Source organism: Diachasma alloeum, unplaced genomic scaffold (genome assembly GCF_001412515.2).
Source record: "Diachasma alloeum isolate Michigan unplaced genomic scaffold, Dall2.0 Dall_scaffold_00198, whole genome shotgun sequence".
In the NCBI taxonomy this organism is placed as follows: Eukaryota; Metazoa; Arthropoda; class Insecta; order Hymenoptera; family Braconidae; genus Diachasma; species Diachasma alloeum.
In genome coordinates, this window is record NW_021680363.1 from 2,757,331 (window position 1) to 2,782,817 (window position 25,487).

A 25,487-nucleotide genomic window follows, 5' to 3' on the forward strand; every position below is an offset into this window, starting at 1 on the left:
AAAGGGTCAGATTTTCGGGTTTTCTGGGGCAAGTGGATTTTCGCCAAAATCGAATTTTTTAGCCGGGTGAACGTTGATTCCAAGTATTTAAGCCACGGGCTATTCAGAACTCTCAAAAGTATGTGGAAAAAGTGAAAACTGAAAAAAAAAAATTTTCACCGGGGGCTACAGGGTCAAATTTTCGGTTTTTACTTGGAACAATGCTCAGATTTGTTAACACTTTTATTTTTTATTTGGATAATGCATGCAAGCGTAGGGACAAGAGTGGCTAGAATAGATTCTGCAACCTTCTCCCCTTGCTGGGTAACAATTTTAAAGCCTCTGCATTTCCCCTCCACCCTCTCGAAAATGTCGATTTCCGAGATTAAAAAAAAACAATAATTGCATTTTTTATTTCAATAACGCATGAGTAAACAGGGATATGAACGCACATTTAATATATGCCCATAGAATTACGGGGACCGGCAAGGATTTGGAAAGTCTGAATACAAGTCCTGCTTACACATAACAAGTGCTGAAATGGGACATAACCAGTGGTAGAAAGGTCTCGGAAGCACTTGGGAAGAGGCTTCCCAAGATATATCCAGTTCTGAACGGAAAGACCTAAGTAGAACTTGTCAGGTCCAATTATTCGACTCGGGTGAGAATTCATTTTTTTTTGAATACCATATTGATCAAAGACTCATTATATTTGAGAATTTTAAGTTACTCAATTAACCAATAATTATAATTGACCATTATTTAGTCCTCATGTAAATATTTTGTAATTCAATGAATAATGAAAATTGCTGCCATTATTGATGATTACCAATTAATAAGGTAATGAAAAATCAATGTGGCTGCATTAATGATAAATATGGCGTTAAAAAATAATGATGTGATGAAAATTCTATTTTTTCCATTGACCATTGATATCGTCACGTAATATCATTGATGGAATATGATTTTCCTGCCAATCTCTGAACCGGAATAGCAAAAGAAAACCCGTACCAGTTGCACGATTTTTCCTTAGGATTCCTTCGATCTTGTTCTCTCGTATTACTTTTAGATGATGGATCCGTTTGCATTTCTTGTTCATCGTAAATACCCTGTGATCTCACTTCAAAATACACCTACATATATAATGTTCATTTTCAACTAATAATTGTATAGCCTCGTTAGAGGAGAATAATTACTGTCAACAGAAAACAATTAGACTCACAGGACCCACTGACAAACTCTGAATAATGAAATTATCTCCAGAATTGTCGAAACATTGATGAGTCAATAATTTTTGTATAACAACAGATTGTCCTTCATTCCCATCGAGCAGATGATTGATTGAGAGGAGTTGTAAGATGCAGTGTGCAATAGTCGATTTTGCCTCTGATACCGCGAGAATCGGATTCTCATCTGTTTGACTGAATTTATGCAGCAATTTTTTTTTCCTCTTCTGATGATGATTCTTTCCAACGGTTTTCTCTGTTTCCTTCAGTGCATTGAATTTCCTCGTGAGCTCATTGAATTCTGTGAGTCAATTTATAATTTTATATGGAGTAAGGGGGGTAAAAATTCCAAGAATTAATGTTGTAAATTATACAGACAGAGTGTGTATTGACATGTTGAAGAAAAAAAATGACGTCATATATGTAGAGTAATAATGCATCTGCTATCGGTTACTTCTCACAATCAGAAATATTGAAGATTGTTGAAGGATATGATTCACCGCGGTGGAGCAAAATTTTATAACATTCCAAAAAATAATTAAATTGAGTAAGCATTCCTGTTTTAACGATTTTGTTGACGAAACTTGACAGATTTTGCTCCACGAGGCAGAGGAATGCATTTCACACGAAGACCTTATCATATTTACGAATTAATTTACCAGCGATTCCCAGAATACATATCAATTTACATATTTATCCTAGCATTTCGCTGAATCGCAATATCAAATTCTTCCTGCAACGTTAATTACCTAGACTCAGTTTCTCAAGGTCGGCCAACAAATCATTTCCCAAGCGTGGTTTGATATTCAGGGCTTCTACTTTATTTTCAAGAACAGAAATAACTTCCGCTAGAGAATCACTCTCATTCGATGTGATTTTATTATCAACACGTGTTCCCTGGAGGCCATGACTCCAATTCGGCGTTGATGCCCTGGTAGAGAAACTCCATTTTATAAAATTGAAAAAAATAAATAAAATAAAAGAAGAACAAATACTAACCAAAAAATGCTTACATGAATAAATATCAACGAGTGGATATGAGAAAAAATTATATGAAAAGACTTGCGATAGTATCAGTAAGTCTTTCTTGAAGGAAACGATACGAGGCCTGCCACAATTTTATCATGAGAATATTTCCTATGGCCGCATAGTTCCAAGAAAATGATTATCATTTTCGGTTTTATTACAATATTATTAGGATAAAAATTGAAGTGAGTCTCGAATGTAAAGAAATCCTATTGCAAATGAATGAACGAATGGGATGTATTGACACATGATCAAAAAAGACAAGTAATTAGATATAATTTTCATGTAAAAATGTCCAATTGGATAAAATTCATGAGACTTTGAATATTTTGCGGATCTCTGACTAATACAACCGGCAGCGTGTAATGACTTAACGAACATGGTGAAATTGAATGTCTTATCTTAAAACTTGTCACCGTTGAACTAGATTCACACATATATGCTTCCACTACAAGCTATATAGCTACATGTGCCAGATAACAGGTAATTCGCGTGGTATCAGAACAATATCGCCTACCGGGAAAAACCCACTACAATTCCCTTGAACTTGTCTATTCATCTCTAAATGTTAATTTGCAGCAACTTATTCTAATCAGATGACTGAAGACTATGCAAGCAACGACGATCGATTTATGTTTTAATATTTCTTCCGACTTGTCTGCGTATAGACATTTTTCTCAAGTAATACGTCGTGACTCGGGCATGATAAGGTGATACTCACGAAGATATGATGAATTGAGTGCTTCAAGAAATCAGTTGTGGCCTCTAACAATATCCTTGAGATAAAGACACATTCTTTGCTTCAATAGACGCATGTTTATTAGTTAAATTTCCACTCATAATCACCTGATCCCTAATCCATTAATCCCATATTTAATTTTTAAATAACTCGTTTCGTCAAAAAAACATGGTTAATGAATTAGAAAGTAATAATGAACAACTGCAAAGTAACGATTTGAAAGAATGAGATTTTAATGGAATTGGCACATTAGTCATAGCGAGTATTATGACGAAAGTGTTTCCAGGTAGACACGAAAAATTTCATCTGGTGATAACGATGACGGAGTATTGAGGCATGGCAAACATCGTCACATTTTATCGAAACACCTCATGGGTGGGAATAAAACGTTGCGTTATCATCTATCTAATAGGGAAAAAATTAGTGATCCATCGGACACAGAACTGATCGGCGGTATATACCCGAGCCCATCAAATGCTGGTGGCACGTCGACACGTGCGCACCGGTTGAGGCTCACCAGACTGGACTAGATTTTATTTATTTATTATTTTCTTCTACTTCTCCGAAAGACTGTCAAAAATAGTTAATTAAACTGGAAATTGATGATCAATAATCAGATGATCATCGCGTAAAAAATATCGGAGAGATTTGACACGTAGTGTTATCAGTGTTTAATCATCAGTGTTGAAGGAAAAATAAAAATACACATTGACGGTGTAATATTACCGGCGACTGTTACTCGAAGCCCGCGAACAACTAATTGAGTGCAACTCTACAAAGACACTATGGCTGGAGTATACAATGAAATTGCCAGTGTTTTCTATACCTCTCATCATCCTGGATCTATTAAAATGCTCTAATGAAGAAATATTAAAATTAATTTATTCATTTGGCTTACAACTCTGGGAGTGAAGGAGAATTATTTCTGGATACTACTGAAGACGTGACAAGTGCCTTGTTTATTTATCTGTAAAGTGACTTAAAACGACGTAAAAAACTAATTTTTCACTGTTTAAGCCGTCGTGACTGATCATAGGGGCGTCAACCAATTATCGGACAGAGATAACTCAATAAAGTACGGATAGAAATGAGTGATTATGTTGGTAGCCGGATTGACCGCAGCTTTTTCTATTTAATGGCGATTTATGTCATTCATGGAATTTTACTGCACGTTTTTCTACGACCAATTAATGTTAATGGTATTAATATTGATAACGAATTTCTCCGGCCCTCAGTGTCCGAAGATTGGATTAAATTTGTAGACAATGACAATACAAGTTACGTAAATATTGGAGCCAATGGCAATTCTCAAGAGGAAAAAAATTCCAATAGCTCGAACGTGCCTATTATCAATCAACCCACGTACCAGGTAGGAAGTATTGCCGATTGATACTTGGATGAAACGCTTATCGTCATAGGCATGCTGCCCTCTGCGCCAATAAAATTACAAATTAATTCATTGAAAAAAAATAATAATTCTCTCTTCCTCTTTGATCGGCTTCAATCAATATTTATGACCCGTAATGTCTCTTTTTTTCATTTCCAGGTAAATTCCAACAGTGGTAGACTGCAGTTACTAATGCTTCAGAAGTCCTCAGGAGCATCTCTTTTTCCCGCGGTAACGTGTGCTTCTATAATGGCTGTAATGAAGAACATTAGTCCAGCAACTTGGGGCATAATATCTGGCTGCATAGTATTTCTATTGACGTTTACGAAAAATGATAATGTACGATAGTTTTACATAGTAAATTAATTATGTATAAAGAAATGGTGATGCTCTTCTAATTGAAAAGCTGACCGAATGCTGATCGAATGTGAGATTATTCATAAAAAGAAAAGTATTTATTGAAAATGTTGATTGCAGTCGGTTGAATGAATCTGAGATTGAAACCACGTATTACCGACGACAAATGCTGAGTGTCAGGAGTTTCTCAAATGTAACACTGCAGCACTGTTCATTTCCTCGATATTTCCTATAAAGATCCTTCACTCATAAACCCATTAGCCCTGGCGTAATTCTCTATGAGACCAATAAAACCAACTGGGTGAGAGAGAGAAAATCTGTGCAATCTATTTGACTCGAAAATTAATAGTGAAATATTTAAAATGTATTTGTGGAATAAAATTATCGTGTAAGATTGGTGATCTGCTATGTCCGCGACATCGCGAAAATTGCGAAGAATTTGGTGCTCGTTAAATAGCTGATTATAACAGAGACAAGTTAAGGATTTTGTTTTTCTTTCCTTTTTCGTTTTTTTTTTGGAGCATTTGTGTTTTTAATATTGTTCCATCGGGTTTCATATAATGGCTGATTTTGTATTGCGTGTGAAAACTAAATCAGGTCAGAAAGTCGTTAATGGATTATCATCGAGCAAGACTGTAGCCGAATTGAAACGAAAATTATCGGAGCTGACGGGGATTGATATTAATGCGCTTGAAGTACGCAGTGGATTTCCACCCAAGGTACTGAATTTAAGTTGTTTAAATTCAACACTGAGTGACACTGGTATTGTATCTGGTGATACTCTCATTGTTGAGGAGAAAATCAATCTGTGCAATGGTGAAAAGGAGTCAAGGTCGCATGTCGTTGATAGCGAACGATTCTCTGACACACCTGGTATGCTCATGAAAAAAATTGTTCCTGCCGATAATTCGTGCCTTTTTACCAGTGTTGGATATGTACTCAATGGTAATTGCTCAATTGACATAATTTTACTCCGTTTTTTTTCCTTTTTCGGAGCACTGGGCATTTCCCTGGGACATTTTAGTTGTCGTGAATTGTTGATTTTGATTTTTGACTTTTTTTTTCAGGTAAAGTTGATCCAACGTGCTCCGATTTTATGCGAGAGATAATAGCCACTGCTGTTGCTTCTAATCCTGAAGAATACTCCGAGGCGATACTTGGAAAGCCGAATTCGGTTTATTGCGAATGGATACTTAAAGCTGATTCCTGGGGTGGTGCCATTGAACTTTCCATTCTTTCGAAATTTTTTGGCTTGGAAATAGCTGTTGTCAATAGTGTTAGTGGTATTATCAATAGATTCGGTGAGGATCAACATTATGCTCAAAGAGTTTTCCTCATTTTCGATGGAATACATTATGATCCACTTTATCTCGAGCCACACGACGTGAGTCAATTATATTTTCGAGATATTTTAACATTTTAACAGCTGTACTTTATCATTTGTGAGAGATTAATCGAATGTTTCAGGGTGGGAGTATCCAAACAATTTTCCCAACGAACGATGAAAGGGTACTTTTAGAAGCTGGCGAATTAGCAAAAGAAGCCAAATCAAGTCGTCAATATACGGACGTACAAAATTTTACCGTCAAGTGTCTGGTTTGCAACATTCATCTCGGTGGACAAACAGCTGCTAGCCAGCATGCCAAGGAAACTGGCCACATGAATTTTGGAGAAATAGCGTAGCATCGTTAAGATGATAATGTCATCACATTGAATAGTCAACTCACTAATGTTCAAAATAGACTAGACACAAATTTTCATTATTTTTATCTCTATCATCAGCATAAAAACGTTACAATCAAATTTTTCTTATACCCTCAAAGAGGAACATTTTAATTGACTAGCGGCATAAAATATTTAGGGAAATCAAGACTGGATTCTCTGTTTGCGAATAATTATTAACAAAAATACCATCATGAGATATCTATTTCTTAATAATAAATAGACATAATCGCACATTGTATGGAATGAAAAATCAATCAATGGTTTATTTACATTACGATTATTGCAATTTTTTTTAAACTCAATCAATTGATAGAATATTTTTGAATCATGAAAAGCAAAAGATGAAGTAAATAAAATATGATTTTTTTTCTTTGAATTTATATTGTGGTTGATTCTCATTAATTTTCACAGAAGAACAGGTACAAAGTTATATTCCAAAAATAGTTGCATGCTTTTTCCTTTTTTCTCTCCGTCCATTTTTCATACAACTGTTTCGTGGAAATGATCCTGTAGGCGAAATCCACCAATCAACAAAGAGCTGCATCATTCAAACGTAGCGGGCACGACACATAATCTACAGTGTCTGCCCCTGCGTCAAACTGTACAACCACTGTATATTATCTGGATTGTTCAGTAAGCGGCAAGCCGCATCAGTAACATCTTCCCTTTAAATATCAATCAACAACAAGCCAAATCTTGCAAATAATATCGAGCCGGTTTTCATTTTCATTTCAAACACTACAATTCAATTTATTTTGAGCATAAATATGGAGAGCCCATTGCCACAAATAATGGAGAGTACTGATAGTGAGTATAGACAGCCTAAAGACAGGTTAGTCACCGTACTCGATCAAATTGAACTTAGAGTCGAACAATTGAGACGTGATGCTCTGAAACTCGAGGAGGAAAAGGATACAATGCTAACGACACTCGATACCCTCAAAAATAATGAAATACTGGGATTTCTCCAAGACCGTAAGTTGAAGAACAGCCACCGATATTTCTAGAATGAACGTTGATTTCCACAACAGTCGACGATTCCTCCAGATTGTTCTAGTCACTTCAATGTGACAAGTTAATTCTATTTTCAGCTGATAAGGACGATGTTTTGCGGTATGCCGATCGACTTACCTCGAGATGTCTTACTATCGAAGTGATGGTGAAAGTACAGCGTGATCCGATTCAAGAGGATGCCTTGCATCAGGTGTGCAAATGCTTTTATTATATCGTTGAATATTCAGCATTATTAATCTTTCCAAAGTGGAAAAATTACGCTTTCAACTTTCACCTATTTTTCAAGTTTGATTTTTTATCACAAGACGATTTGAAAAACCAAGTGAGTAATAATACAGGGCTAAAACATTGCGAGTTGTCACCCATCTCCACGAAAAATCTACTCAACTCTCATTTTCTGTGAATAAAAATAATAATGGCATTTTCCTGCTTTTTATCAGGTCAATGGACTCATCGACAGCTTGGTGATAAGCTTGAAGACTGACTTAACATCCACTCGTCAGCGTTGTGCTGCATTTATGAATGCCTGCTCCTCCCAATCCAGTGGCCACTCAGACAAGATCTTCGAGTCTGTTATCCTTGGCTGCACTCTGGATGACCAAAAGCGCGTCAAAAAGAGACTTCAAGGACTACTTGATTACATCGACAAAATGAACACAATTGAGATGCAATGAGAATCAATGCTCTCCTCCATCGATGATTGTGCCTGGCGCATACAAAACACATGCAACGCATTCGATAGTTTGAAATAACTGAAACTGATATATATATGGGTACTGCAGATGAATCAAATTATTATTATTATCATTATTTCAACGTTTCAAAAATAGGCGAAAGATATTGACTACCGGGAGTCTGAATTTTTAGGTGATAGGAAAAAATAATCCTGAAAATTACTACTCCTAGATTATTACATACTATTGTATTTACTCTCGATATTCACTGATTTTTCATCTATATGAGCTATATGAATGTGCGTGCTTATCTTTTTAACGTTTCATTTAGTTTTTCATCAATTCCCATGTAAAGCTAATTATAGGAATTAATTGGAAAGAGACTCTCCCAGTTACATATGCATAATAAAATTAAACAAAAAAAAAGCTCCAAATTAATGGTCAAGTCGACAACTTTTTATCTCATTGTTAGCCCTTTTTTGGCTGAACCATGTTATTCCAATCTTTTGTGATAAGTTGAAATAAAAACGAAAAATATTGAATATTAATTAACCAGATGAATTGTTACTTTCTTTCAAGCAATCACTAAAATCCCCAAGAGATCCATAATCAACATAAACGTGATTGCGTGTTGCAATAGACGTTGTGTTTCAGAGGAAGAATTGTGTGTGTGTGTGCGAGTTTTCTGTTGAAATATAGGAGAAGGCAGTCGAGTGAGCAACGAGGGGCGTTGACTCCCCCTATCCAAGTCCTTGTGAAAGGTGAAGGACACTGTACACACACATTCATATACAGGCAAGATTAAGATTGTCACTCAAGTTTTATGGGAAAAATTGAATGTCCACTGGGGAATAAAATGTCGTAGAATTTCCGTTCATGTGAAACATAAGTATTTTGTCTTTAGTACAAAGAGTACTAAATTTATCATTTTATTTATTCAGTTTAACATCGCACATCTACCAGTTTATAAATTATTCAAAGTCACTCGGTGAATAAAACCCAATTCTTAAGAGCGAATAATTAAAAGAGAAATACATACACATATGTACAAAACAAGAAGGTACAATGTATAATAATACTCTAGACAAAAATGCCTCTTTTCTCGCTTGTCCTTGGGACGGACCGTACGTCGGCCGGAGGACAATACACAGTATCCTTATATTTAATTCTCAGCGGCAGTTGATTTGCTTATTATTACTAAGATTCTAAAGGACAATACTCTTTTCAAGTATTCATTACAAGAGTCGGCACGCGCTCTTGACAAAATTTTTCTTCCTATGATGCCGTTTACCACTTGGACGGAGAACAATCGTGCCATTTCCGGTTGTACGGCTACATTCGTTTGGGCTAAAAGCACCTGTAATACAGGGATGAGCTCAATGAGTCTGGTTTTATAGAGGAATTAGTAGTAGTGTACCCATTGCAAATTATTCACGAGTTATCGATATGAATCCACCAATGTTGGTTGACGGTAAATAAGTCTGTCCATGAAAAATGGCAGTTTTTTCTGCACTAAAATATATCGTCAGGGTTGATCGATTTTCACAGTAACGCGCTACAATAAAACCCTTTCACATATTTCTTTGATATTTAATGAAGAAGACATTCATGCTGGGAAATATCTTTTTGCCAGAATGAGAGGGTATTGACAATTCCAAAGGCGGTCGTGGGACAAACACTCGTCGACAGTCAACCTTTGGAATGTCACTCCCATTTATGTCGACTCTGATGCGGAGAAATTTCACTCCAACTTTACACTACTCTCTACTTTTCTCGAAGCGAGCAGAAGCAAGTTTTTTTGTTTTGTTTTAGGGGATAAATTTTATTGACTGAGAATATCTCCTTCTTCTCACTCGATGAATTATTTATGACACCGTCACCGGATAGACGTGTGGGATACATTTAATTTGTTGTTTACTCAATGTTGCAGAATATTATGAATAATTCAATTGTTTTCTTGTTTTGTTTTTTTTTTCTTTTACTTACTAATGACTGAAGGTGATCGGGGTCCCGACGAGTAAAGTCTCAAATCATCGTGAAAATCATCCTCACATCTGCGCATTTCCAGGAGACATCTTGATGCCAAATGCCTGAAGACACTCAAAACGCCCACGTCTTCCTTGACAGAGGTCCGTAGGAGTTTACAGCCGAGAGCTCGTCCAAGTCTTTCCGCCTCTTCTCTATTAATAAATCATCACATCGACCATCATTTTCCCGCAGTTCATCGTTCATTATTATTGACATTAATATTATTAAATGCGAGGAGATGAAAAAAAAAATCTTACGGATCAATTTGACACTGATCCACCAAGTCAATTTTGTTCTGCACCAATACCGTTGGTATTTCCCCACATTCATTCTCAACCTTGAGTTTCCACGATGGTATAGCATCGAAGGAATCTCTATCAGTCGCTGAATATGCCAGCACACAGGCGTGCGCGCCACGATAATAAGCAGCCGTGATAGCGTCAAATTCCTCCTGGCCAGCAGTGTCCCACAGCATTAATCGCACGTCTTCTCCATCGACCCTATTTAACAACAGCGAGACATTTGAGCTATTGCAAATTTATAAATTGAAGAAAACAATCACTCACTCTATCTGTCTCTCTAAGAAATCAACACCAATAGTCTTCTTGTAGTCTCTTGTATAGGTTCCCTTACAAAATCTTTGGATCATCGACGACTTGCCCACTGCCCCATTTCCTACTATGACCACCTGAAGTCCAATGAAAAATAAAGACAAGTATGAGTACGACTATTTGGCAATGGATCGACCACCGGCGGTCTTTCGGTCCACATTCCTTAAGATTGGAAATTATCCTATGGGACGGAATGTACTCATGATAACGGTGCAGTCAACACAGCAGCAAGCAACAAAATACACATGTTAACGTGATGATTGCCGAATAAGTTGGGGAAAGGGGGTTACACCGGTTCGATTGGGTATCATACAAAAAACCGGTCCATATACCAGTCGTATCCACAGGTTGAATCGTGTAAAGTGCGCTCTCGCCAGGCAGGCCATGTGCTGCATCTTCAAAATACATGTCCAACAGCCGTTACTTCCATCTTTCGCTCTTCCAATTCTCAATTAGCACAAGAGGACGCAGAGAAACAAAAAATATCATGGAAATCAATCCCACGATGAGCTTCCACACAGAAGGTGTTGATTTTACTGGCAGTTAAAATTCAAAGGATTAATTAGCTCGTGGTATATGACGGCTGTTTGTGTGTGCAACCTGTGGGAATTGGTGGACCGAGCATACAAGAGACCAGTACCAGTACCGTTAAATGCAAAGGAAAGCTAGACGCGCCTCATCCATCCCACATATATATTCAATCGAAATTCACAACACTCATAGTCGCCCATTAATGTTGGTAATAAATTCAAACATCATTAATTCCTCCAGTGGATAAGATAAAACTGGTAGAATTGAGGAATAAATCGAATTTTTTAATGCCAAACAACGTCACTTTTATCTCATATTTTACATTCCAGTGCAAGGACGAAGGAACTTCTTCCGACGAGTGAAAAAAATACTCTTTAGACAATGGGTATTCAAAAAAAAAAACAATCCTAATTAGAATAAAAAAATGAGGATGCATTTCAACCGAGGGGAAGTATGCAACGTTATAAGCAATAAAATATTACCTTGAGTGATATCTCGAGCTCTTCCTCCCGCATTCTGACCTTACCGTCCTTCTCATAATATCTTATTATACTTTTCCCACCCCGGGAACTTCAAAACACACAGCTATACACATGTACAAAAAAATAAAGATAAACTTGGAATCTCCACCACATACGAATAAGTGAAAAGCGTTGGTTTTTCACTCCAGTCTTCTCCGGAAATCTTTGGCCATTGTTTCAACTTCCTTCAACGCTCTTGAAATAATTTTCAACTACCGATCAATCGATCTTGATTTGGGAAGAAATGAACGGGTGAGTTCGATTGATATGATTTTCGTGGGTCCACGTGCGACCTCGACCGAATGTTGGCTGGAAGCGAACTGGTGCTGTGAACGCCGGCGAAACTCTACGAAAGCACCTGTCATCAAAAACTACCTGGCGATCCCCCGCTGAAGGAAAAGATCGCTCACACCTGTATTTTCTCCAGTCACTAGAGGATCCTGATGCCTAGGGAATTTCGGCCATCAAGTACAATGTTCAGCCTGGGTGTATAAAGTTTATTAGTTTATCAACCATTATCAATTTAAAAATAGATATTTCGGGGACCCACAGAGAGAATAAATAATACTTTGGTTTTCATATATCTTCATTTTTGTTTTTATTTATTATTATCAATGCATAATGATAATTAATAATAATAATAATAATAATAATAATAATAATAATAAAATAGTATAAAAGGAGGCCAACTGACAAAGGAAGTATAAACTCGACGGAAATTTAAAAATAATTATGTATAATGTACGTTCGTCGATGTTTCTTGGACGTTCCTACATTTTTGAAAACACTTGGGCATGTCTTCTCAATCGTTTTTCAATTTATTCCATGATGTCAAGAACGGGAATATCAGACTAACTTGAAATCCTCGAGATTGAATTATCCTTGACACAATTGTTGAGTAAAATAATGAGTTATCAGTTAATCAACAAATTGCGCATTGAGAATGTGATTTTAAGCGATTGATTTAACGCAACTCATAAGTCTATTTCACTTTTCACACGGTGCACTGAAATACATGTTTTTTATCACTCATATCGGCACGTGCATGTCACTGAGAAATATCACTTGGATTGTACAAGTCCCCGTTCTTGAATTGAAAGGAATATAATTCTCCCTAATGTGGTTCGGCTGTTGTCCAGCCTCCACTCGTTTATCAATCGAAAATTGTCTCACTGTATGACACTTTATCATCGTCATCATTAATAACTCTTCAATTGTATACAAAACAACATTGGTGTTGCTCTCTCTCTCTCTCTCTCTCTCTTAATTTTCGTTTTGTTCCTATGTAATTGGGGGGACTGTTTATCCCTTTTACAATTAATATAAAATATTATCATTATTTTCTCAACTTCTATGTATAATACTATTCGCATGTATACTACATGTATACACACATATACATACATAATTATTTATGTATCAATGGTATCTTATGCTTGAAATTGTCGTTTCTATCGAGATGCAATTGCTCCATGCATTTTTCGTTTTATTTTTCGCTTCCTTTATGTCTTGTTGAAAAATTATCTCTGTACAAATACGCGCGCTCCACAAAATTCAAGGAGAAAAAAAATAGGTAAAGGAAATTGTCTGGAATTTATAAAAAAAAAAACCTATATATTTCGTAATTGATGAGTTTTTTAAACGTATCGTAGATTCTCTACTTGTCATATCTTATTTTCTATTCAACAGTGAGTCTCTCGTTTTTATTTTTGCATGAACACTTATAATATTACATTCTTCTTTTTTTTATATCAATTCTATTTGACGAAATGATTGTGAGCAATTAAAAAATGAAATTTAAATGAAAACCGAGGCAAGAGTATTTTCATTTTTCTGTTATTGACCGTCGTCGTGTCTTGCCGTTTGGACGGACCGGTTAAAAATTATATTTAACATAAGGAGAAGATTGCATTGACATTAAACAATTGAATGAAATGATTCGTACGAACGTTTGAATTACTAAAAAATGCAGTTTGAAGTTTTGGATTTATATTCACTGAAATTTCATTTCATTTCTTGGAAGCGATGATATCACCATTAAAATTCCGAGCAATCACCAATGGTTGAAGTGCATCCGGCCGGAGCAACATATGCATCCGTGTTGATCTCATATAGACCGGTTTCAAGAGGCGGTTGGCTATCTCTTCAGGTTTAAATATAAAACACATACACACTGACTTTTCAACGTTAAATTTCCATCTCTTTCGATACTATCCAAGTGCAAGTGATTTTTTCAAATACAAATAATGATGGTATCATTTTCACTTGAAACTTATGGCAGCCAGAATGATCTTTTTTTAAAACCAATAAAATAAACAAAGACGACGTTAGAAAAATAAACGACACTATTTCAACGAATATTTATCGATTTTTTTTCTCCTACTTTGTTGTTTTATATTTTCAAATGCTTTTGTTCAGGGGAGAAAAAAATGTAATTTCAATATGATGGTTTCGAGGTGATGAATAACACTCAGTACGCGGATGCTTCTTTGTATTCAGAGCTCTCCATTGTAAAGAAATCCTCGAGCTTCCATTGGAGAGTCTCGAATGTCGGCCTCTTCATTGGATCCTTGTTCCAACACTCGAGCATTATGTCATAGAGAGCCGTTGGACAACCTGGTGGACACGGCATTCTGTAGCCGTGCTCCACTTGATGCAATACTTCAGCATTTGTCATACCTAGAGAATTTTTAATTATTTTCAATATTCATTCATAGAAAGCCAAATTTTCTTTAAAAAAAAAAACCGAAAAATATTGAGATTATTGATTAAATAGAGAAACTCACCAGGATAAGGAATACGTCCATAGGTGACAAGTTCAGTCAATAGAATACCAAAAGACCATACGTCTGATTTAATACTGAATTTGCTGTAGTTGGCTGCCTCTGGGGCTGTCCATTTAATGGGGAATCGAGCGCCTATTCTAGCTTCATACTCGTCCTCTTTAATCAATCTAGCAAGACCGAAATCAGCAATTTTGACGACATTACCATCAGCAACTAGAACATTACGGGCCGCCAAGTCTCGATGGATATAATTTTGTGATTCTAGGTATGCCATTCCTGCTGCTATTTGAGCGGACATGTCGATCAATTGTTGGAGCTTCAGACCCCGGCCTTTTCCTGTCAATTGTTGTCACAAATAATTGCATTATAATACATGTGTTTGCTACTACTACTGCGTTGTAACAATATATTAATCAACTCTGTGGAATTTGTTTTTATAATCCTTATCTCTCGAGCCACTTTCCCCGGACATGCTAATGATTGTTATCATTTACTATTTTATCGCGGTTTTCGGTTCTCGGTTCTCGTGATGAGTCAAAGTTATCGGGATATTTTTTTCTTTATCTCACGAGGAAAAATAATGATTCAAACTCCACTCAGCTTTGAGAATATAATTCCAATGGTATTTGAAAATTTTCATCAGTCTACGCTACTGCATACCTTGGAGGAATTCCAGCAGACTTCCATTTCTCATCAACTCGGTGATAATGTAGATGGGCTCTTCCATTGTACAAACAGCGTAAAGTTGAATGAGTTTACTGTGCCGTAATTTCTTCATGATTTGTGCCTCAGCGAGGAAATCTTTGGGATCCATTGTACCAGGCTTGAGTGTTTTAATAGCCACTGGCGTTGTGTTGTTCCACAGGCCCTCCCAGACCTCACCAAATTGACCCTGTCCAAGTTTTCTCACAAATTTCAATGATGATCTATCAATCTCCCATTGATCTCGCGTTCTGTGACTGAGGCCTTCCGTCACGGGTTTCTCCACCTGTGAACAGAAGCAAATACGCGCCAGTCAATTCCTGATTGTAATATCATTATTCTATTAAATTGTGCCCAGCATTGTTTGCATTTATCTATATTAAATTTTAACTTTTTCTCACCTTATTATGTATAAACTACATTTAAGAAGCTCCTTAATAAAGTGAATGTAAGCAATAAGAGAAATAATATTCATAGAGAAGAAGAAGAAGAAGAAGAAGAAGAAGAAGATTGTTTACAGCACAATGCAAATCGCAAATAATGCGTGTGAAGACAGAGACACAGTGAGAGATGAGGATTATGTAATAATGATGAATTAATGAAACTTTCTTCATTATTATTCCCAGAATTTTTATTCCTACTCCCACATTCTCCCAGTCCTTCATAATTCCAGAAAATCTTCATACTGTTGTTTAACATTATTAATACTTCAAGGTTTATACAACTAGAAATTGGAAGAGTTGGGTGTAATCTATATAAAGATAGCACTTTTAGCACCATTTTTGTTGATGTTAAAATGAATAAAATACTGTATAAAAATGAATTAATAAAACATCAAGTTCATCAGTCGGTTCAGCAGTCCTTTATGAAAAATATCTCTCGTAAATGTCCATCAGTTTAATGAGTATTTAAAATTTATCAGAAAATATATTAGTTGGATGGATCCTGTGAGTTTCAATATTCTTTGTGTCTCCTCTGATTTTTTATTCGCAGTCTCAATGATTAATAGATAATTTTTTTCTTTTCTTTAAATTTTAAGCAATCTCCGTTCGGAATTTGATAGTCAGGTTGCATTAAAACGAAGACCAAAAAAAATTGTAATCAGATACGTTCCATCGATATTGCATCGTGTGCTTTCTTCAACCAGACTCGATGGATGGCAAACACATAGACGACGAAATAGCTGAAACGTTGATATTGTGGCATACACATTCCCTTGATCTTGTGCCCGGTAATTTTCTTCTAACATTCTATAACTATTTTCAATGTTTTTAAAACATAATGCCATATAAAACAGGCTTGTGCTGTGGTGTTTCGTTGTGAATTATTGTGGACAATTTAATGAATAGATGAAGACAGAGATCAATAAAAATAAGGATTCAGAATAATACAGTTAAGGAGATCAAGTATAAACGAAATGGTTTTTTTTTTGTTTGTTTATGAAAATATTTCATAATTCGGACATTCAATTTACCAAGAAAGTCCAGCGGGAAGTAGGGCAAGCAATAACAGAAAGAAATACAGACTAATCAGAGATCGAACCTCCAAGTATAAATTCCTGATGCAATGCATATTTATTGCCCTGATTGTCAAGGATCTATAATTAGTTGAGCGATGAAAGAATTTCATGCCTCGATCAATTGTAAATCCCTGGCCGTCAGGTTCATACATATAAACCCTAGATACTCATAAAATCCGAATGTCTGTTTGATATATACTGTTGTTTTAAATTCAAATTCTGTATACTGTTGTCTCCAAATGCTCCAGCTTAAAATCCTCGCAATATGCATTTCACTGTATGCACTTTACTTACATTTCATATCGACATGGATAATTTGTCCCACGCACAAAATAAACTTTCACGTGTTATAAAATGAAAACGTTTGCAGATAATCATATTATAAAAACGATTGAGTCAATGTATTTGTATGTTAGGTGGATTCCTCGATAATGCAGACATTCTAGTTAATTTTTATTATTAAATAAATGATGTTGAATTTCTTATTACCTGTACACAAGGCTTGCAGAGATTGACGCATAAGCCATCGGCATCTTTACTGTAGTGCTCAACGAGATCCTGGAGATTTCTGAATGTTGTTCTTCTTGCGATAAAAAATCCACCCTCATCCAACTGGCGAATACGGTAATGTTTAACCGTGTCGCCATCGCGAACTGAAATCCAGTTTAAGCGCATGATCGATCAATTCACATGAATAATTGTCAACAATTTATACGGTAATGAGGATCATGTTGGAAGAGTGAAGAGAGCGGAGGAAAAAAAAAAGAAAATGTAAAATCCATACCGGAAAGCGAATAATCATTGTGTCTGCTCTCTGAGTCACGAATCAAGAAAGCTCCATGATCATTTTCAGGCAGCAACAGTTTCTTCTCAGCCTCAATGCGCTTGATCTTTCTGAAGTACCATCTACGAAGGAAATAACCAATATGGACTGTGTGTGTGTATGTGTATATGTTTTTTTCTTTAACAATATAATAATTAATATATAAAAACAGAGGGAAAGTGACCCTCTTGCAAACCATCAGCCAACCATACCATAATTAACTCGGCATACTAACATATGAAATTAATGCAATAAATAAATCATGAATTGAAACTGAATTGACCCAGTGAACGTGCAATGGAGAAAAGTTTTAGAGGAAAAATGTAAGCTTTGGAGAATAATAATATTGCCATCATGTAAAAAGTGGATAAGTAAGGAATAATTAAAATGAAAATAGAAACGTAGCAGTAGTACTTACGGTTCAGCCTCGATTGATTTCAACTTGGCCACATAATTGCTAGGAATATATCCCTCTTGTCTCGTTCTCTTGCTCTTGGCTAACCACCAGTCGCCCTGTGTGTCATTGAGTATCTCCAGATGCTCACCCTTACGAAAACTCAAATCTTCATCAGTTCTGGCATCATAATCGTAGAGTGCTATGAATACTTTGGCCGTAGGCACATCAGCATCTGGTATCTGTGGCACAGGCCTGATGGGATCAGGCGGTGGTGTTGGTACTGGACTTGCTTGTGAAGCAACAGCCTCAATACTTGGATTACCTATTCTATCAGGCTTCTCTGTTTCGGGATCTGTCGGATTGCTAAAACAGTTACCCATTTTTTTTTCTCTATTTTATCTATTTTCTCGTCTAGGCAAGGAAATTTCACTAGCGACTAGCGGAAAACTCATAAAATCAGTTGTCCGTTTTCAATTTAGCAGTCTTTATATTTATTTTGTTTGCCCCTTTCTCTTGATGGCCCAACAATGGAATTTAACGAAGTTAATTAATTATTATGAGTTTAAAATATTTATTATTCACAGCTGCTGGGCGTATCTCGAACAAATATACGTGGGTGATCTGATTATGTGGCTTTCTTCACGCATCCGACGCGCCTGATGGATTCCCATTAATATCTTATCCATGAGTAAATATGCAGACTCCCATTATATTGAGGCGTGTATCACCTAGGAGTCTTCTTCGGTTTCGTAATTGTTTTTCTCCAGTAAACTCCAAAAATCATCAGGAAGACTCACTCGTATGAATCCAAAAATCATTCTGAATCACCATTTTTTCTCTTTTTTTTTTCGTTTCACGTTTTCACCTCCACATTGGCAGGGATAATTAATAATGTCACCATCTTTCGTTATCTCAAGTTCATAGAGCAAAAATAATTGAGGAGATGAAAATGAGAGAGGAAGAGGCAAAAAAAAATGATGAGTGGCTCACATGCGCCGTCTCGAAAAAGGAATCTTGGAATCAATGGACGTGACTGTCGGTTATGTACAGACACACGACAAATGGAAAGAGATGAGAAGAGAAAGGAGAATGGGAGAGGGAGAGAGAGAGAAACACGCCCAAATCACACATACACACACACACACACAGGCTGTAAGAGCAAGACTCTCTGTTACGAAGCCAACTCCAACTGTCAAGTCAATGAAGGGATATGGTGGAGATGGGGCTGGTGTGTACGTCGCTTTTATGTGTCTGTGTTTGCCGACAAGACAGGGAAAGTCCAAACCCACTTCACTAAGCTCTCGATTAACAACAATTGCAGGCGAATTTCACGTGTAAATTTTATTTGTAGCACAGCACAGTTTTATCATTATTGGGGGGAATAAACAATCACCAATTTTACTGGGGAAAATGTTATTTTTGTTGACATTTTTCAGGCGAATCGACAATATCGGAAAAAGCCTGAGGTGAAAACACCCATAGTGAATGTGGCCAACTGGTGTGTGCTGCCTTGTGCCTTCTACGAGAAGAGACGGACGAGGCGAGGCATCTGCGGCCAGGGGGAGGGGAATATGGCTGGGGAGGAGAGCTACTGCTGGGGATAGGAATTCAACCGCTTGCACGTTCGCACTTGTTCGACGCTGACGATCCATCCGAACTCACCCGAATACACACACATACACCCGACTTATCATGCCTTTGACTACTCGGTTTTACTTATTTATCTCCTTTTCCCCTTTTCCTTCGGCTGGGTTTTTTACACTCCTACTGTACTTTTGGTATTTCTGCAATGATATTTATTGCTCGACTCTTTTATTCTCCCTAAACACTCTTTCGCTCCAAAAAATATGGAACTTTCGTGACGCACGCAAATGTTCGAAGGCTTTTTTCCTTTTTTTTCTCATTCCAGGTTTCTGTGCTCTGTGTGTGAGACTATGAAAAAAAACGGCCGTTTGCCTTTTAACATCACGCAGCTTCCCTTCGAGAAGGATCTCAGGGAGGCCGTCCACTTTTATTCTACTCCTCAAAGGATTCGCACCATTTTTTCGAGGGGAGAAATTAATTGAGCATAAGATTAACACTAATCTTTTTAAATTTTCAAAATGTAAAAGGATTGTCATTCCATCCACATATCTAGTGGTCTGGAAAAAAGTTTAATATATGGTGCATTCTGAATTACTCTGTTCTATTTAGTGATTTCTTTTTTGTTCTGCTTCAGCCGTTATTAACCGCGACGACTATTATTGTAGTCGATGCATCACGCAAGTTTGTCGTTTCGGTTTATACAGCAATAATCATCGCCTCTAATCTACAGCAATGGTAATAGTATTTTTTTTTTACCTTCTCAGCAGACGTATGAAGAAATTACGTATTGACTTGGGCCGCAAGTATTTTGTGTTCATTATGACTGCACATTCGGATACAGTTGAGAATTAGTTGGCTCTATACAGTAATAGTATTTTTATTTTTATTCTACTCCGGACGACTGATGAGTTGTGTATAGCTTCGCGGACGTCCATCCACTGACTGATTACGTTTTAGATTACATGAAAGATTATTCACTCTCAAGTGTAGGCATGGAAGGCTTTTTGTTTGACTGTTAATTCCCAGTTATTAAGAGAGGATCCACTGTGGACTTTGCAATTTTTGGTCTAGTTTTATGTAATCAAACAAATGAATAGCCATTTGAAGAGCGGGGAATGGTGACAAGGGAAAGGGACAATTGTCGTGAGTAAGTGCAAAATATAATGTCACATCCTGTGTTAATGGAGAATGTTTGGGAATTGAAAGAGAAATGATCATTTTGCTTGTCATTTTTTTTCTTTAATATTACAAAGGAACACATCCATTGATAAAATCGAGTCGTTGAAAAATAATAATAATAATAATAATAATAATGTTGTAAATTATATTAGTCGATTGGACTCATCATTTTCGCGCTCACACAGCCACCGAAATTCCGAGAGAAATCATTTATTCTCCTCTTCATGAAAGGAAAAAATTATCTCAACGAGCTCAATAGTAATATTAGGTGAATGATCGGTATGCAAAAGCCGATTTTTCTTTTTTTTTATTTTCCAGTGGCTCGTTATGAATTTCAATTTCTCAACGGTATATCATTGGTTTCCTTTTGAGTTATTGTGTCTTGCTGCCTTCCTCAGTCTCAATTGGCACTTGAAGAATTTTCGGTCCATAAAGAAGAACGTAAGCGCAATGCCAATCACCACCTCCACTGAGTTTTAATATTTCCTCGTCGGTTACGACACTGACAGTCTCGTCGTCACATTTAATCCATGTGTTACCTTTTTGACGCACCCATGCGACATAATGACCGCTGCTGCTTGAACGGCCTCTGTGTGTAAGTACTGCTTGGAGTGTGTAATAACCACTGTTATTCGAGCCCAAATCTATTTATTAAAAATTGAATATTTCATTAGCGTTTGTATTGTTAATTTTCTGATGAAAATGCAAAAAAAGTGGAAAAATATATATAGATACCATCAGCAAACCAGAAAGGTTCCTCCTTCTTCACATTCTCCTCCGATTCATTCTGTCCTTTTCCCTTTTTATCTCTCAAACTTTGTGCCTCTTCCACTTTTTTATCCTCAAGGGCCTTGAATTTCTCACGCATTGGCAGTAATTTAGCTTGGAGTTCTGAAGTGCAAAGATCGTAGGCATCAAATTCCATTGGGAATTTAACATCCTTCAGTATCTTGGCATTTATTGCTCCCTTTTCTTTATAAAAGAAACGGACAAATTGAATAGTGAGGTAAGCTGGCAATCTACTAATTTTCGACTGAAATAATTATTTGAAATTGATTATTATGCAATTGATTATTATGCACTTTATAGGATGATAATTCAAGTAATTTACAGTTTTTGTATAAACAGCGTCCCTTCCAAGTGTCGATGACATTTTCGTAAGCTGCTCTTGCAATTTGTTCCTCAAACCTGAATGCATGTACTTGACATCGGTCGAGATGAAACAGCTCAATTGCAAAAAATCCTCTTTTCCTTTAGTTGGTTCCTCATCCTCAGTCTCAACACATTTTAATTCTGTATCAAAAGTCCCTCCAAAATATTGTTCAATAATAGATCTTGCTTTGGAAGCATTTTCACCGTCATTTGGATTAGCCTGACAACAATGAAAGAGAGAAGAAATTGCATTCAAAGACAATTATGTGCTCTATGACACAATTGAAGTAAATAAAACAGTTTCTACCTCAGCCGGTAATTTCTGCTGCAACATTCTCACAAGTTCAGTCCAGCACTCATTGGCATCCTGCTGTTGAAAACCCCCGTGCTCTGATTTCTCAGCAAATCTTGGAAATGCTAAATGCATCATTTGAACGAGAACAATGGGTCGAAGTGATGCCCCCTTATCCATTCCCTCATAAAGATCCCTGAGGGATGCTGTTATGCTCTGGGCTGGCACTAATGATGGACCAGAACTCCCTCCAACAGTGGCAAGTCCCCCGGGGAAACTTTTCAATGCTTCACGAAGTGGTGCAACTGTTTTGAGACACTGAACGGTGGCATTTAGATAACAAGTATTGCCAAGATTCGTTAAACCCGCGGGCAACTCCAATGCAGTTGCTATCTCTGCCTCATTCATATCCTCAACGAATATGGGCTTCTCGATTGGCTCAACTGGCATGTCTTCCTCCTTTGAACCCATCATCAATACTGTTACCCCCTGCAAGTTAAATTTCAAAATATTCACTCTTTCTATATATCCTCTAGAGGAAAAACTACTTACATCTTTCAATTTTATATTTCCCCAATCGTCATCTTTCAGTGTCATTCCCTTTAGCATAACTTTTTGCCTCTCAGGTTGCACTCCAGTCAGTGCAAATAATTGAGCTTTGAACAACATTGGCTCCTCATCGGTATTCACCTCGACATTTGGAAACATCTCCTTTCCCCATTTGACTTTAACTGAATTTAGTTTACAATAGTGTTTAATAAATAGTAGAGTTTTAGGTTACAATTGCTTCAAAGTGTAAATCTCAGTAATTACCTGTGTATTGGGGCATTTTACTTTCGTTACTCCACTCGAATGAAACTATTACTTAGAAATTGTTGGAAAACTTGACCGGCTTGACTAATGCAAGTCAATTATTATAATTTTTTTTTGTTTTTTCACTATATTCCCATACAGTTTGAATTGTATGTATTAAATTGACTAAGTCATGTTACACACATTCACAGCATTTACACACAGTGCTCATACTATTTTTTGAGAGAGACACGACACGTGAATGCCCCACAGCGGAGTTTCAGAGAATTAAGAAGAATGTCACGTGGTTGCAGCGGATGCAATGTTTAAAAAATACTGTATTGATTCGTATCATTCCATTTTCATGTCATTTTTATTCGTTTATCGGTAGTCATTTTACAATTAAAATGAGGGGAATTAGAAAATTTAAAAAATTTAGTACTATTGTATTACACATTTTTTATTAGTTATTCTCTAATAAAAATTATTATACAGATAATGACTCTGTGAAATATGGAACTTAGGACCAGCCTAATACAATACAGATATTCCACTATCGACGAGCGAAACAAAATTAAATTGATAATTTCATGAATCATAAATATTACTCTACACGCACTTCATTTACGCAATAACGTTTTTCTATTCTCTTTGTTTATTATTATTATTAGTTAAATGCACGTTGGTACTTTTTTCATGAGAATAATTATTAGACTTAACAATCCATATAGTGACTTTTTAAGACATAATTATAATTAAGCCCAAACACGTAGGGTAGTATCCCAACTACCGGTGGAAAGGGCAGTACCATCCGGTGATACTCGTAAACATGAAACACGGTTTTCGTGTCCATAGAGAAGAGCGACACGCTGGCATTTCAATGTATCCCAAATGTTGACAGTGTAATCATTGTATCCAGCGAATAACAAACGCCCACTGACACTCAGATCAACGGAATTTGCACCGAATATAATACTCTCTTTGGCATAAACTGCTACCTCTTTGTCAGCTCGTAGATCAAATAGGCGGCAAGTTGCATCGTCTGAACCTGTTGCAACAGCATCGCCACTTGGATGGAATCTCACCTTGAGGGATTAATATAAAAACCACATGTGTATAATATAAATACACAGGTGTATAAATAATCATAATAATTCTCATCGACTTACAGAATTAACATCGGAATCGTGTCCCTCAAAACTCTGCACACACTGTCCACTCCTCATATCCCAAATGAGAATCATTTTGTCACAGCTTCCCGAGACAAATGTATTGCCAGTTTCACTCGGTGCCAAATCAATGGACATGACATCGCCAGAGTGGCCATGAAAATTTTGTAGCAATTGTCCACTCTCTACATCCCACAGTGCACAAGTACTGTCTCCACTGCCAGTCAAAATTTGTTGATCACTGTTGGGAAATGCACAGCACGACATGTAAGATGTGTGAGTACCGACTGTTTTTTTTCTCGTTGTAACATCGTCCTCGAGACTCAGTGGATAGACAGTGACTTTGTTGTCAAGACCACCGCATGCCACGAGAGCTCCAGTGGGTGCGTATGCACACGCCATTACCCAAGTTGTGGGCATTGTAACAGCGTGCTCTTTATTCGTTGTAAATGCATCCCAAATTATCATTTTGCCATCTTGAGAGGATGAAACTATGTGGCGCTTGTCCGGTGACCAATCGGAGCATAAAACTTTTGCTTGATGTCCCTTCAACACCCTTCGTGGCTTTACGTTTATACAATTGATTGCTTGGAGTCTGTCTGCTACTTCAGACACTGAAATCACAATATTTTAACAGGCATTTCATACTGTAGTACATCATTCCATTCAGAAAAGATGAAAATTAATCTCACGTGTAACATCGTTAAGCTTTTTCCTCTCATCATCGAGACGAACTTTTAAACTCTCTGCTTCCTTCTCCAGCTTCTCAATCTGCTCTCCCTCGGTAGCCGCATCCATATTTTTTTTTTGTTTACTTATTTAAGAGTCTTTTTATAATATGTCAATGAATGAAAAAATAAGGAAACAAATGTATTTATTTATTTAGTTTTACTACGGCAGAGAGGTCACTCTTCCTGTGCATAACAATTATAATCAATACGCATCGATATAACTGACATTTCGTTCACAGAAAGACAATTAACTAAAGTTTAACATTGTTGTTATCCCTCACCTTAGATTGCCTACAAATCTTCCCACATTCTTCTTTATATTTGCAACATCATGATTGTTGTGTCACAATCGAGGGAAATATGAAAATAGTATATGTAAAGGGTCACAACTGATGAGAAACACTCGCGTTGCAACGTCGCGACGCGCAGCGTCTCTCAGCGCATCGGCGCGGGCGCGCGCGCCTGCCTCTGTCAACTGCTTTCAACTGAATGTTGTTACCCACACAGGCTCTCTCACGCCCTATCGATAACGAGCCACTTCCT

The 25,487-nt window shown here is 36.8% G+C and overlaps 8 protein-coding genes across 9 annotated transcripts in view; 3 read left to right on the forward strand and 5 right to left on the reverse strand.

The window, feature by feature from the left end:
- LOC107035461 overlaps window positions 1-2,593 on the reverse strand; it is a 3,845-nt gene extending 1,252 nt beyond the window's left edge. The window contains exons 1-4 of the mRNA XM_015252870.2: window positions 2,219-2,593; window positions 1,955-2,136; window positions 1,202-1,506; window positions 991-1,112 (exon numbers count right to left, since the gene is read on the reverse strand). Coding sequence (XP_015108356.1) covers window positions 991-1,112; window positions 1,202-1,506; window positions 1,955-2,136; window positions 2,219-2,220 — 611 coding nt within the window. The 5' untranslated portion in view covers window positions 2,221-2,593. The remainder of the gene's footprint in view (window positions 1-990; window positions 1,113-1,201; window positions 1,507-1,954; window positions 2,137-2,218) is intronic.
- Window positions 2,594-3,379: 786 nt separating this feature from the next.
- Window positions 3,380-5,195, forward strand: LOC107035465. The gene is made up of 2 exons (XM_015252874.2): window positions 3,380-4,339; window positions 4,517-5,195. The coding sequence occupies exons 1-2, from the start codon at window positions 4,058-4,060 to the stop codon at window positions 4,703-4,705; spliced, it is 471 nt and encodes a 156-aa protein (XP_015108360.1). The 5' UTR covers window positions 3,380-4,057; the 3' UTR covers window positions 4,706-5,195.
- Window positions 5,196-5,256: 61 nt separating this feature from the next.
- LOC107035463 (ubiquitin thioesterase OTU1) lies at window positions 5,257-6,819 on the forward strand. Its single transcript, XM_015252872.1, has 3 exons — window positions 5,257-5,659; window positions 5,782-6,098; window positions 6,182-6,819. The coding sequence occupies exons 1-3, from the start codon at window positions 5,275-5,277 to the stop codon at window positions 6,395-6,397; spliced, it is 918 nt and encodes a 305-aa protein (XP_015108358.1). The 5' UTR covers window positions 5,257-5,274; the 3' UTR covers window positions 6,398-6,819.
- An 83-nt stretch (window positions 6,820-6,902) lies between these two features.
- On the forward strand, window positions 6,903-8,675 carry LOC107035464 (BAG family molecular chaperone regulator 2). Its single transcript, XM_015252873.1, has 3 exons — window positions 6,903-7,414; window positions 7,531-7,643; window positions 7,894-8,675. Exons 1-3 carry the CDS (start codon window positions 7,207-7,209, stop codon window positions 8,125-8,127), a joined length of 555 nt encoding a protein of 184 aa, XP_015108359.1. The 5' UTR covers window positions 6,903-7,206; the 3' UTR covers window positions 8,128-8,675.
- A 393-nt stretch (window positions 8,676-9,068) lies between these two features.
- Window positions 9,069-12,120, reverse strand: LOC107048936 (ras-related protein Rab-23). The gene is made up of 5 exons (XM_015272390.1): window positions 11,780-12,120; window positions 10,722-10,843; window positions 10,413-10,655; window positions 10,114-10,307; window positions 9,069-9,484 (listed from the first exon to the last, which is right to left on the reverse strand). The coding sequence occupies exons 1-5, from the start codon at window positions 11,810-11,812 to the stop codon at window positions 9,363-9,365; spliced, it is 714 nt and encodes a 237-aa protein (XP_015127876.1). The 5' UTR covers window positions 11,813-12,120; the 3' UTR covers window positions 9,069-9,362.
- Window positions 12,121-13,417: 1,297 nt separating this feature from the next.
- Window positions 13,418-20,557, reverse strand: LOC107035493 (tyrosine-protein kinase Src42A). 2 transcript variants are annotated; one of them, XM_015252926.1, is made up of 7 exons: window positions 20,386-20,557; window positions 18,067-18,408; window positions 17,610-17,731; window positions 17,315-17,478; window positions 15,265-15,586; window positions 14,605-14,940; window positions 13,418-14,497 (listed from the first exon to the last, which is right to left on the reverse strand). In XM_015252926.1, exons 1-7 carry the CDS (start codon window positions 20,445-20,447, stop codon window positions 14,289-14,291), a joined length of 1,557 nt encoding a protein of 518 aa, XP_015108412.1. In that variant the 5' UTR covers window positions 20,448-20,557; the 3' UTR covers window positions 13,418-14,288. The 2 variants fall into 2 exon arrangements, with proteins under 2 accessions (XP_015108412.1, XP_015108411.1); XM_015252925.1 differs by having other exon boundaries at window positions 15,265-15,592.
- A 289-nt stretch (window positions 20,558-20,846) lies between these two features.
- Window positions 20,847-23,277, reverse strand: LOC107035494 (ubiquitin carboxyl-terminal hydrolase 14). Its single transcript, XM_015252927.1, has 6 exons — window positions 23,066-23,277; window positions 22,805-22,983; window positions 22,268-22,741; window positions 21,920-22,180; window positions 21,544-21,841; window positions 20,847-21,452 (listed from the first exon to the last, which is right to left on the reverse strand). Exons 1-6 carry the CDS (start codon window positions 23,079-23,081, stop codon window positions 21,181-21,183), a joined length of 1,500 nt encoding a protein of 499 aa, XP_015108413.1. The 5' UTR covers window positions 23,082-23,277; the 3' UTR covers window positions 20,847-21,180.
- A 215-nt stretch (window positions 23,278-23,492) lies between these two features.
- Window positions 23,493-25,414, reverse strand: LOC107048915 (guanine nucleotide-binding protein subunit beta-5). The gene is made up of 4 exons (XM_015272362.1): window positions 25,226-25,414; window positions 24,906-25,127; window positions 24,214-24,827; window positions 23,493-24,129 (listed from the first exon to the last, which is right to left on the reverse strand). Exons 2-4 carry the CDS (start codon window positions 25,009-25,011, stop codon window positions 23,800-23,802), a joined length of 1,050 nt encoding a protein of 349 aa, XP_015127848.1. The 5' UTR covers window positions 25,012-25,127; window positions 25,226-25,414; the 3' UTR covers window positions 23,493-23,799.
- Window positions 25,415-25,487: the final 73 nt, after the last annotated feature.

Bases quoted from the DNA above. Each gene is read 5' to 3' on its own strand.
- LOC107048936 (XM_015272390.1), bottom strand. From the start codon at position 11,812: ATGCGGGAGGAAGAGCTCGAGATATCACTCAAG. The intron at 10,844-11,779 runs GTAATATTTTAT...ATTGGACTTCAG, and splicing joins AGCTCGAGATATCACTCAAG to GTGGTCATAGTAGGAAATGG. The intron at 10,308-10,412 runs GTAAGATTTTTT...ATTTATTAATAG, and splicing joins GATCAGTGTCAAATTGATCC to AGAAGAGGCGGAAAGACTTG.
- LOC107048915 (XM_015272362.1), bottom strand. From the start codon at position 25,011: ATGGATGCGGCTACCGAGGGAGAGCAGATTGAGAAGCTGGAGAAGGAA. The intron at 24,828-24,905 runs GTGAGATTAATT...TTGTGATTTCAG, and splicing joins AAAGCTTAACGATGTTACAC to TGTCTGAAGTAGCAGACAGA. The intron at 24,130-24,213 runs GTAAGTCGATGA...TAATCCCTCAAG, and splicing joins ACGATTCCGATGTTAATTCT to GTGAGATTCCATCCAAGTGG.
- LOC107035465 (XM_015252874.2), top strand. From the start codon at position 4,058: ATGAGTGATTATGTTGGTAGCCGGATTGACCGCAGCTTTTTCTATTTA. The intron at 4,340-4,516 runs GTAGGAAGTATT...TTTCATTTCCAG, and splicing joins TCAATCAACCCACGTACCAG to GTAAATTCCAACAGTGGTAG.
- LOC107035464 (XM_015252873.1), top strand. From the start codon at position 7,207: ATGGAGAGCCCATTGCCACAAATAATGGAGAGTACTGATAGTGAGTAT. The intron at 7,415-7,530 runs GTAAGTTGAAGA...TTCTATTTTCAG, and splicing joins ACTGGGATTTCTCCAAGACC to CTGATAAGGACGATGTTTTG. The intron at 7,644-7,893 runs GTGTGCAAATGC...GCTTTTTATCAG, and splicing joins AAGAGGATGCCTTGCATCAG to GTCAATGGACTCATCGACAG.
- LOC107035463 (XM_015252872.1), top strand. From the start codon at position 5,275: ATGGCTGATTTTGTATTGCGTGTGAAAACTAAATCAGGTCAGAAAGTC. The intron at 5,660-5,781 runs GTAATTGCTCAA...TTTTTTTTTCAG, and splicing joins TGTTGGATATGTACTCAATG to GTAAAGTTGATCCAACGTGC. The intron at 6,099-6,181 runs GTGAGTCAATTA...CGAATGTTTCAG, and splicing joins TTTATCTCGAGCCACACGAC to GGTGGGAGTATCCAAACAAT.
- LOC107035494 (XM_015252927.1), bottom strand. The intron at 22,742-22,804 runs GTAAGTAGTTTT...TTTAACTTGCAG, and splicing joins GAAATATAAAATTGAAAGAT to GGGGTAACAGTATTGATGAT. The intron at 21,842-21,919 runs GTAAATTACTTG...TAATTATTTCAG, and splicing joins ACGCTGTTTATACAAAAACT to TCGAAAATTAGTAGATTGCC.
- LOC107035493 (XM_015252925.1), bottom strand. From the start codon at position 20,447: ATGAACACAAAATACTTGCGGCCCAAGTCAATACGTAATTTCTTCATA. The intron at 17,732-18,066 runs GTAAGTACTACT...TTTCCTTCGTAG, and splicing joins AAATCAATCGAGGCTGAACC to ATGGTACTTCAGAAAGATCA. The intron at 14,941-15,264 runs GTATGCAGTAGC...AACAATTGACAG, and splicing joins TCTGCTGGAATTCCTCCAAG to GAAAAGGCCGGGGTCTGAAG.